Source organism: Typopeltis vanoorti, chromosome 20 (assembly GCF_054136105.1).
Source record: "Typopeltis vanoorti isolate ZY-2024b chromosome 20, IOZ_Tvanoo_1.0, whole genome shotgun sequence".
In the NCBI taxonomy this organism is placed as follows: Eukaryota; Metazoa; Arthropoda; class Arachnida; order Uropygi; family Thelyphonidae; genus Typopeltis; species Typopeltis vanoorti.
In genome coordinates, this window is record NC_143568.1 from 48,491,404 (window position 1) to 48,503,452 (window position 12,049).

Here is a 12,049-nt window from a genome sequence, read left to right on the forward strand (position 1 = left end):
AGTTGAGATGAGACTTTGGAGTGGTGGTGAATAAGGATGCAAAATTCAGATTATGGCAATGATTCAGAGGACCTTAACTTGTAGAAATAGATTATGGTTCCTGGTTTTCATGGTGATGAGGATATTTTGGAAAAAATCCAGAGAAGAATGATTAAGGTCATAACTGGTCTTTTGGAGGTTGGATATGAGACAGATGAGGGAATGCAGTTCCCTTATGAATAGGAGGAAGAGAGGGATATGATTGAGATATTTACGTTGGCAAAGATTTGTTACCAAAGGTTAATGTGGAAGAAATTTTTCATAGAATGGAGGAAGTGGGTAAAACAAGGGGACATACCTAGAAGTCATATAAGAGTGTGAGCAGGGGCATCAGGAGTAGGTTCAATATGGGTGGCATTCTGTTTCCCTTTCTTGAAGTATTGCACTTTTTTTTTTACATTCTCTGCTTGAATGTTTGTTACAGTTTTCAATACATATTATTATAACAAACCACCAGAGTCAAAATTTTCTCAAGGGGTGGGATCTTATTCAGTGAGTAACATGTCATATTGAACCTGAAACACATTCTAGGTTTTCCACTCATCCACCACTTTCTTCTGTCCCTTTACATAACTTCCATGATGGCCTTTTGTTTTCTCCTTACTCACTAACTTAAATGTCTATCACATTGCCTCTTTTCTGCAATTTACATTTTCTTTACTGCTCCCCATAACTAACATTTCAGAGTCTTGAAATGTTAGTTATGTTAGTCTTGATGTTGCCTTGGTTCTTATCTCTGCACTCTCCAGAGCTTCCATATCAGAAATGGCCAAATTTAAGCACAACAATCCCTGTGTGATCTGATCCATATGCTATACAGCAGTATAACTAATTACTTGTCAGTGTGTTTTTTATCTTAGCACTCCCTCTCTCTCTGTCTGTGTGGGTGGGCTTTGCTTATTGCAAGTTGTCCTCATGAACTTAATACTGTCCCCCCCCCCCCAAAATAACAAAGTCTTGAACCTTGTCCACTTCTTCAGTTTCACCACTACAGCACACAATTTTATACCTTTGCACTTATTAAAACTTCATCTCTTCTCATTTATCCAAGCAAAAGCCTATTTGAATATTCAATCTTTGGGTGTTACAACATCACTCCATATAACTCCCCAACTTTGTATCATCAGCAGATATGGTCACTCTTCAACAGAAGTGACATCGTGTCCTTTATTTCTGGTTAACCTACTATAACACAGGCAACAACTGGTCAACATTCTTTTACAGTTAAATTTCTGATTTAATTGATCTGCTGCCTTCATTCCAGTCTACCTTGGTTCTGTGGAATGACCTCCATGAAGTATTCCCAAAGACAATTTCCAGCTCTTCAGAAAGTATATCATCAGATCACTTTCTCTTCAACTCTGCCAGTAAGCAGAATTAATTGTTATAGGGTTTATGGCCTCTCTTGTGTGGTAACAATGTTAAAAGAAAAGTGTTGCTATAGATCAGGGAATGTGGAGAGATGATTTTGAAATGTTCATTTAGATAACACTGGTGTCAGTGACATTGTCATATAATAAATGACTAACTATGGAAGCATTGATTTATTGGAGGCAAAAAAAAAAACAAAAAACATATAAGGAGAATGAATTCCTGCTGCTTAAGGAACTTATACAGTGTGGTGGAGCAATATGTGAGACATAGCTTAGATTTAATAGCTAAACATTTGCTGATGCTAAATTAACATAAACATCTGCTGATGCTAAATTGGGATTAGGTTCAAGCTTCACTGAAAAGAAATCATGCAGTTGCAAAATAGGACTCTTTTATAAATTAATAAAGGTTGATCTATAATGGTATGATCATTTGAAAGACAGAGACATCACAAATGCCTAGACCTTGTTCATGATCAGTCACTAATTGCAATATCAGATTTTCTTTTCTCATTGAGTGAAATGAATGAATCATGGAATTGTGAAGGAGCTACAAAGAAAGAAAGAAAGAATTTTATGGAGGGAATATAAAGAACAGGGTACGCTTGTGTCACAGCTGAGTGAGGAGTATATGGCATTGGCAAGGAAATTAGCATATGAAAGAGAGACAGCTAAACAAAAATCTCGGAATTCTACAGTTATGTGGCTAATGGAAATAGTGATTTATTGGAAACTGACTTCAGTTGCTGGAGATAGCGCCTGATAGGTTACCTCCATTGAAGTTATAGTGGAAATGTTAAGTATTTCATCAGTGTATCTCAAGCTGATTGAGGAGGTGCTGAATGACAATGGGGGGAAAAAGAGGGATACCAGTGGTACAGAAATGTGAAATGTTGGAAAATTTAAGCTGGATGTTAATAATGCTGTAGGAATGGATATATGTGGTGCTGGGATAGCACCATGGATATTAAAGAAATGGGTAAAGGACCTTTGTTCCTTTCATGAGGTTGGCAACAGGAACAGTTCCAGAGGAGTGAGAGGAGGGAAAAAATAGTACCCTTGCATGAAGAAGAATCAGTCAGTTTTATCTCGCTGTTTATCAGTTGGGGTGGTGGTAGAGGCTAGTTTGAGATAGAAAACAAACTTGGATCAAGAAGAATTGATCTTTCTAGAGAGCAGCATGGGTTTAATAAAGGAAGGTCTTGTTTCAGCAACCCACTTATATTTTATAATAATAAGTGATATGTTGGAAAGAGCAGATACTTGTATGGTAATTTTTCTTAATTTTGCAAAGATGTTTGATAAATACCACATGACAAAGTATGAAATTCAGTAGGATGGAGATGGGTAATCTCTTTATAGGGATGGTTGGTCAATAGTTCTCAGAGTTGTGTATGGAGGTACAGTGTCTCAAAGTGGGAAAAGTGACAAGCAGGATATCACAGCAGGGAATTACAGGGTATCCCACAGTACTATTTGGGATTTTCTGTTGTTCAGGAGATATTCAGTTATTTTCTGCTGATACTAAATTGGGATGAGCAATTTCGGTAAGCTTGGCTGTTACAAGAGTATTTCAATAGGTTTGTGTTTTGGATAGGTGAATGGGGATATTAGTTCAGTGTTCAGTGAGAGTGAATGGAATAGATTTACCCTACTGGAAAAGCTTTTCTCCAGGTTATAGAGGCATTGGGATCTGGGAGTGTTTGTGGATAGGAAACTGAAGTTTGGGGACAACTTACAAAAGTTAGTTGCATTACACAGAAAACCTCCATAATGAAGGACACTGACAAATGGAGATAAGTTCACTGTAGAAGGTACACTAATCAGTCCACATCTGGATTTCTGTGTGCAGATCTGGTTATCTGAATACCTGTGATGAAGAAACATTAGAGCATGTAGAGATGCATAACTGAAACTGTTTCAGCCGCTAGCATCTTTAGTAAGAGGAGAGGAGAGATTAAGGGAATGTTTCTGTAGAGTTTGGCAGATTGAAGAGGTTATGTTGAAGATATAGGCTCCACAGTTGAGAATATAGGCTCTAATCTCTATATTTATCTAATAGATTCTTCTCACATATTTAAGTTGGTGAGATGGAAGTGAAAAGATCGCGTGTGTGTGTGCTGGCAAGTTGTGAAAGAATGGAATAAGTTGCTAGAGTACCTAGCGGATGTTTTCAGGGCAATGTATAATGTACAAGGTGGGGAGGGTCTGGAAAGTTCAGTTCTGATAAAAGCCTAGAACAAAAATTATTATATTAAAGCAATTGATATAACCACAAAAAAAAAAAAAAAACATCAGAATATAAAAACATAAGTTAACTTCATAACTCTGCTGCTAGTATGCTTTTTCTAGTGGTTATATCAGTTGCTTTAATGCCACTTTTGTCTAGGTGTTTATCAGAACTTTCCAGACCCTCCTTTTATGTGTGTGTAGTCTGAGAGTTTGATTTCTGCAATGTCTTCTGGTTTCATGAAGGCATTAGAAATAATGCTATAATACTAATGTCATTATTACCAAAGCCTCAAGATCTAGTGTAATCAACAATTTTTATTAATTGTAAACATTTACAATGATGTTATGACTAATATATATAACCTACATAGCTTGGGTTTTTCACATTTAGTTCAAAAAACTGAGATGAGTTCAAAATTCATATGGGCTAGTGCCTTTGTCTAAGAGAATAAAAATTACTTTTTGGATACCAGTATATTCTTCTATGTCAAAAAGGTCCAAGTTCAATATTAAATAAAGTTGCAGTATTTGCAAAATACCTAGCTATAGTTATTACTATTCTCTGCAAAAAGGAAAGGTGTATGTACTTTCAAGAAACTTGCATTTCATTTCAGAATTTTTCTGCATATCTATATTATAGAAATGCATATATACACTGCTTGGAAAGAAGTCAATGGACACCCACATGGGCAAGGTCCAAAGAATGGTCTAAAATTCCCATTAATTGCTCTGTAGGAGTGCTGCAGTCATCGCAGTGAAAGGAGATCATACATCTTAAAGTGTGTGCCATGGTTGTTTGTTCCTCACACTATGGTGTCCATTGACTTCTTTCCAAACAAAGTATATATTGTATAAGGAAAACTATGTCTATGCATATCTAATTAGATGTTTTATGCCTAGGAGTGTAGAGGATAGGTACTGACCAAAACGTTTAAGCAAACTGCTTGCCTGTGTAGAAAAAAGGTAATCTTGGTAGTATATGGATTGGAAGGAATACTTTATGGAAACAAGAAGAGTGAATTTGCTTGATTTTGAGAGATAATACTTGAGATAGTTATGTGATAGAAGCAACATTAAACTAAACACTCTAAAATGAGATTTTAGAGTGTTGGATTTTATATCCTCACAGGATGTGGTTGAAGATTAAGTATCTGCCATCAGTAAGTGTGTAATGACCATGATGTACTGGGAGGTTTTGCAGGTAGTCAAGCAAGGAAGATTATAGGGCAGATAATTATGGGAGTCGTCATATTTACTAGCAGCAGTACCTTGGGCTGATCAGCTGTGTGGAAAAGTTGACAAGAGTATGGAATTTATTATGATACCTCTAACAGAAGCAGTGTACAGCTGTGTACTAAGAGTTATGAGGAATAAATAAAGTAGCACTACAGTAAATCGACCACCGTTCCATGTTTAAAAATTAAAATTACTTTTCACTCTTCTTCACAGCAACCTTATACAACTTCCAGGGTGGCCATCTTATTCTCCTTTGTTGTTATTCACCCTCCCTCTGTAAACCTTTCTGTTATGAATCCTGAACCATATAAATCACCTCACCAGCTTTAATCATGATAAATATTTTTTGCTGATTCCATATTCTTCAATTTATTTACTCACTGTCTTCATAACCAAGATTCCTGGTGTAGAAAGTTTTTTCACTTGATTGAATTACTAAGAATTTATATTGTTTAATCCTTTATCCAAGTATAAGCAAGCAAAGTTAATGCATGAAGTATCTTTATGATGAGGCTACTTGTATATAGAGGCTAATGTTAATGAAACATACTGACAATGTGAAGTCATTAGCTTTTATATACAAGTAGCCTAGTTAAGATACTTCACATGCAAACTTTCCTTGCTTATGCTTGGATAAAGGATTAAACAAGAATATCATTTCTTGCCTAATTTAATTCAAGATTCCTGATGTTGCTTTATTCATCTCAGCATTCTCTTAGTTTCCTCATCATAGTTAAAACCAAGAATATACAGTTTTTTATTGGTGATGCAGAATTAGGAAGTGCAAATAACAAATGACTGACATAGTATTGTAAGCAGACTTGAAAGATATTAGTATTATGGACAGAGGATATTATTATTCAGGCCTCCATGGAGTTCAAAAGACTCATCGTGGGAGGTCCTTCCTAAGAAACACAGTCTATCAAGACTCATCGAGGGGAGGTCCTCCCTGAGAAATGCAGTCTATTATTCCACTCCTTAAACTCATTGACTGTTCTCGCTCTCACCACTCCATCAGGCAATACATTCCATGGTTCAACCACCCTCCATGCAAAGAAACCACTCCTCACCCTCTTGCAAACAGTTTACTTTCGTAACTTCCAGGGATGGCCTCTTGTCATCACTCCTTCCCGCTGTTCAATTATATGTTAATTTAATGTTGTGGACTGTAAGATTTTGCCTTTTAGAGAAGATATTTTAACCTCATTGGTGAGATGATGCTTCAGAAGATCAGGAGAGCTAAGGAATCCATGTGTGGTAGTGGACAAGAAATTGAAGTTCAGGAAGCATTGCAAAGGTGGTGAAGATAGTGCAAAGGATGCTTGCTGTGTTAAAGGACAAGGAAGACTAGAAATAGTTATTCTTCCTTTTCATAAGACCTTGATCTGACTATCCAGATTACTCTGCATAGACCTGGTTGCCTCGTTTTTCAGGTGCACAATGAGTGCACAGAACTAAAATAAATACTAAAAAAAATATTGAATACAGCATTCAAGGAACATATAACAAAAGTGGACAAAACAGCACAAAGAAGGATACTTGGATGGTAGAGCACTCTGATAAGTAGGGCAAGGAAATTATTGTACTTCTTTAAGAGCATTGATATGACCATCATTTCTAGACTGCTGAAATTTGGATTTTACATGGATGAGGAACCACTGAAGATTTAAAGGAAGATTAGTTTGTGGAATGATTCATATGAGAGCAGATTGAAGGTTTCTTGGATGTAAAATTGAGTTGCTATATAGAAAAGAGGAGATGCAGTAGCATGTGAGTTGCAAAGATTTTTGAGATTAAGAAATTTTTTAATATATGACATTGAAGGGAAGAGATAAAGGGGAGCTCCTAGATCTTAGGTAAGGGTGTGGTTTAGTGGTGATGTTAGGACTAGGTTTTTTTCTTTTGTATAGAAGTGAATGAGTGGAATAGTTTAAAGTACTTATAAGTGCATTGGCAGTAAATGATCTTAAGGAGAGCTGCAGTAGTTATTGTCAATGTTTAGCGTAAGCTTCTCACAATGAGTCTTAAGAACTATAGCGATGCCTGGATAAGTATAAATTGACCAGTAATATGAAGTTGCATTAGTAATTAATAAATGTATACATTTATTTTTTCAGTGACAATACAAGTATTGCAAAATGGAAATTTTAAAGGATTCTTTCTTCAGGCATGGACAAGAAACAATTTCATTAAAGACGGAATATTTAATTCATATAATACTGGGAAAACTGTGAAATGTGGAAAAATAAATGAGGCAAGTGATATTATTTTTTAAATATTTTTTAAAATATTTATGCACATAAATTAAATAGATGCAAGTTGTTCATAATATACACATCTTTTTTCACTGTTATCTATACATTGTTTCAGCATACTGCAACATGCTTGAAGTTTTAATTTCTGTGGTTATTAAACTGACAGAAATGTTTCTTTTGCAAATTGATTGTACAAGGCAAATTGAAAAATAAATCTGTTGCTTGTATGAACAATGGCCAATCCAGCTGATGTTTGCATGCAGCAAACATCATATTTGTATATAAAATTTAAACATTTATGCTTTTATTTAAAAACAGATTACTTTTCAGTCCTTGTGAATTATTCCCAAGAAAAATATGAAAAAATATGCCTTTGTAAATTGTGGTATGAAAATATGTTATGGTAATATGAAATAAATTGCTGTCTTTGCTATTTAATTCTAGAGCTGTTTTTACTCTTGTTTTTGAACTCTTATTATAATGAATTTTATTGATCTGATCTGCCTCAGAGTAGTTGATATTTTTTAAAGTTTAGATAAATCAGTATTTATTTCAATTATTGTTGTTATTATTATTATTTTTTTTTTCCCCAGGATACTTTAACACACAAAGAGAGTGGAGATAAACAAAGCATACAGACTAACTGGGTACCAACTACTCAAAATTTTGAAGAAGTTGTATTCAGGTTTGTCACCTTTTTCTTCATAGGCTTTGTCAGTCGTTTCTTAACATTTTAATATTAAAGATTCCAAGAAATTATATTTTTGTTTAATTCTTTATCGAAGTGTAAGTAAACAGTTTGCATGCGAAATATCTTCAGTTAGACTAGTGACACTTCACATTAATAAATATTTTTATAATTGAAATTGTTTTGATTAAAATTAGATCAATTTTCTTATTTTACAAATTATCAAAATGAAAGATTTACCATGTCACTTTTATCCTTGATTCAGTTTTTATTTAAAATACTTGAAATATGTATGATTTAATTATATTTTTCAAGCAAAGTTTAAAAAGTAGTTTATCAGTGGAAGTTGAACCCTGAAAACCAACATGAAGTTAGTTTGTTTTGAGACTGTTTGGAAATGTTTTACTTTTCCAAAGAGTATCTTTTAAAGAACAAATTAATCATTTGATTAATTAGATAATTCAATTAATCTTTAGATTGAAAAAGTGCTGTACAGGATAATTTAGTATTTTTTTTAGATACTGTTCTTAAGACTAAAATAAGTATGAAAGTAATTGAAACTGTGAAAAATGTGCTTGTAGGAGAGCAACAGTTTAAGTAAAATCAGAACCATAGTGATGAGTTAAAAAGCAGTGGCATGGAGAAGGTGAGGATAACTGAAGGTGAAAGTAGTTGGTCTAAAAGATAAAAATGAAAAAAAAAAACAGTGAATGAGAAGTATAGCAATGACAAATTTATGATCACTGGAAAGTTTGACTTAGAATACAGTACAAGCTGGAGAGGAGTGAGAAATAATTTGTCTGTTGCACAAGTAAATAAAGAGAGGATGAGATGAAACTATAAATTTCGGCTGTAGTTACCCAAGAGTTCCACCCAAAGTCATGCTATCAGTGCTAATTTAAAGAAAATCTTTCTTTGTAATGATGAAATATGTTTTCATCATTATAGGGAAATGAGTCTATTATAGTAAGAGTTCTCTAAACATATGGTTGAGTAAAAGTCACCTGTTTACCAATGATACAAAGCTGAAAAGAACTATGAGAAGTAGAGCAGATGTTGTGGCCTTGCAGGAGAATGTGCATACTGTGTGAGTTATCAAATGAATCAAGCTATCACTTTAATGTTGCAAAGTGCAAGATCTTGAAATGTGGTAGGCAAGGTTGGAATACAGAGTATGCAATTAATGGAGAAATTTTGAAAGAAGTGGAAAACATGAGAGATCTGGGAGTGATAGTGGATAGACTTGAAATTTAGTGATCACGTTGCTAAAATTGCAAAAATATCACAATGGAGAAATTTTGAAAGAAGTGGAAGACATGAGAGATCTGGGAGTGATAGTGGATAGACTTGAAATTTAGTGATCACGTTGCTAAAATTGCAAGAATATCACAATGGATTATGGCAGTGATGAGGAGGACATTGATTGACATGCAGAAGCAAAGAGGTTATGGTTCCCTTGTATTAGGCTTTGATTAGGCCACATATGGACTACTTGTGTAAATTTAGTTGCCTGGTTTTCCAAGGGATAAGGATGTATTGGAGAGAAGTTTACTTCTCCGGATCCTAGCCAGTTTCAGGTCTATGGAATGTCAGACATGAGGAGAGATTGAGGGAATGCAACTTGCAGAGACTTGTGACTAGAAGGGGGGGGGGGCATATGATTGAGTCATAAGTTGGTGAGGGGATGTGACCAGATTAATGCAGAGAAGATTTTTTATAGAATGAAAGGTGACAAAGGTAGAATTAGAGCCCATCTCTGGAAGCTCATCTCTGGATATAAGGAGGGTATGAACAGAGAAGTGAGGGAGCAGGTTCTTTGCATGGAGAGTGGAATGCATTGCTGGAAAGTGTGAGTGCAGAAATTGAATGGGTTTAGGGCACAGTTTGAACTTTTTTTCATGAATGAGTATAGACCTCCCATTATGTCCTATGACTCCATGGCAGTCAATGCTAATAAGTATATTTTATAGCACAAATATGAGATACTCATTGAGTCTCTGAACAACCAGTTATAAAGAATGAATGAAAGATTGTTAGTTAATAATGATTTGAAAAGTTTAAAAAAAATGTCAAGTGTGAGGATGTGAAAGGATTCTTAGAGAAAAGAGTACTAATATTGTCATTCTTTGATTACAAATAGTCATGGATTATGTATTTAGGATTTGTTTAATATTCATGTTTCTTACTTTTTGCCAAAAAATGAGTTATCATTGAAATGATTTTACCTTAGGATGAGTCTTTTATAAACTTGCATTCACTGCAAGGAATATAAGCCTTCCACCTGGAGAACTCTTGGATCATGGAAGTTGGTTTTGTTTGTGACAGGAAACTGGAACATTGGTAGGAAAATCAGTCTTCATAACCCAAGATATGTTACAAAAAAAAAATAATAAAAATCAATCAGTGAGATTTAGAGATGTGGAGATACCTAGAGCTGAAGCTTTATTGAGCTTCGGCTCTAGGTATTTATAAATTTTGTATCCTTAATTACATCTTTTTTTTTCCACATTGTTATTTTGCAGGATGAAAACATGAATTTCCATGCAGGGAAAAATCCTGTCACTTTTGTATTTGTCAGTCACCGGCTAAATTACCACCAGTTTAAAATCCCTTATAAAAGTGCTTGCAAACTTGATAGAATTTGAAGCTAGTTCTTTCTGAACGAGGAATTCAGAAATTCCTTGAGTATGGATGGAATTTGTTGAGTATAATGTATTCTCCTTCCCAGCTGGAAAAACTTGGCATAGATGTCTAATCTGGAGTGTTGTAATAATATGGTGATACATTGTTTTCTTATTTATAGATGGAAACATGACTTTTGCCATTGAGTTAGCTTTTAGTATCTGCTTGGATGTAGCTCATACAGATGAGCTTACTGTAGTAATACCTACTAGAGCTAAGGTTATGTTTGGAGGAACCAAAGCTGAGTATGCTGGAATGATCCATGTTTATAATCGTGTTTTAAAGTAATTATATTTAGTTTTTTATATTAATTTATTTTTTATATTATTTTTTTTTTGTTCTAATGAACTCGTTAGTGAAAAACTGCAGTTAAATTATATAATAAAAATATAAATAAAACATTTCCAATAATTTTCTTTTAATATGTAAAATGATTTCTGAAGTTTATACTTTCATATGTTTTATAATAATGGCTAACTCAGTGGCAGAAGTCATATTTCCATCTATAAGAGTAGAATAATATTAACCACAATTTTGTTTTTCTTGTTTCTCCTTTGTAGAGCCACAGTTTTAAAGGATTATTCCATTTATTGGACAGATGTTGTCTCTCAGCCATTGAAATTGAATGGAAAGTTTAAAAGTGCCTCTCCTAGTAATGAAAAAGTAAGTACTGATTTTATTATTGCATCTCAATGAATCCATATACAGTACTCAATTCATTTGTAATTTTTTGACTGCAGATGGGGGGGGGGGGGTAGTTCACCAAATGAGTGATTATTTTAAGTGGATAGTGTCTTTGCTCTCCAAAGCATCACAGGTTCAAATTCCACTCTGATATTATTTGAAGATCTTTACATGGTGTGAGATTTATGTTCCCAGTGTGAGGCTACGGCTTATCTGAAGCCATAAGAATACCATGTTTAGTCTCAAGAGCTGGATTACCGGATTACCTAATTCTTAACCTGCTCATAGTACTAAATGCAATGAGTTTAAAACATTTTGTAGATGGAATCACATCAGAAATAAAGACAGCTTATATCTACTATAAAAGCATATGTAAATGGTTACAAGCAAGATACAAAAGTGGGTATGAAAAAACCTTGTTAGAATGGAGGAAGTGGAGAAAATATTATTATTATTATTATTATTACCCCAAGACCTCATGGAGTCAGACTCATCTGGGAGGTTCTTTTAGCTCACACACACACACAGCTCATCATACCATGCCTTGAACACATTTGAACCCCTTGCAGACACCACACTCTCAGGCAAGGCATTCCAATCATTTACAACTCTGCACGAAAAAAACCTGCCTCTCATTCCCCTACTCACACCCTCTTTATACAGTTTCCAGGGATAACCTCTCATTCTCCCCTGATCTCCCACTATTTTCTATAGAACTTCTCCAGTATTGATCCTATAACAACCTTTTACCAACTTGTAGGTCTCTATCATATCTCCCCTCTTCTTCCTATCCACCAGACTCTGCAAATTACATCTTCTCAATCTTTCCTCATACTCGACACTCCAGAGTTCAGAAACTA

The 12,049-nt window shown here is 34.6% G+C and overlaps 1 protein-coding gene across 2 annotated transcripts in view; it reads left to right on the forward strand.

Moving 5' to 3' along the window:
- LOC150095417 (ferric reductase 1-like) overlaps positions 1 to 12,049 on the forward strand; it is a 218,180-nt gene that overhangs the window by 72,530 nt on the left and 133,601 nt on the right. For both annotated transcript variants that reach the window (XM_090410756.1, XM_090410755.1), the window contains 3 exons: positions 6,998 to 7,134; positions 7,729 to 7,820; positions 11,066 to 11,168. In XM_090410756.1, coding sequence (XP_090266882.1) covers positions 6,998 to 7,134; positions 7,729 to 7,820; positions 11,066 to 11,168 — 332 coding nt within the window. The remainder of the gene's footprint in view (positions 1 to 6,997; positions 7,135 to 7,728; positions 7,821 to 11,065; positions 11,169 to 12,049) is intronic.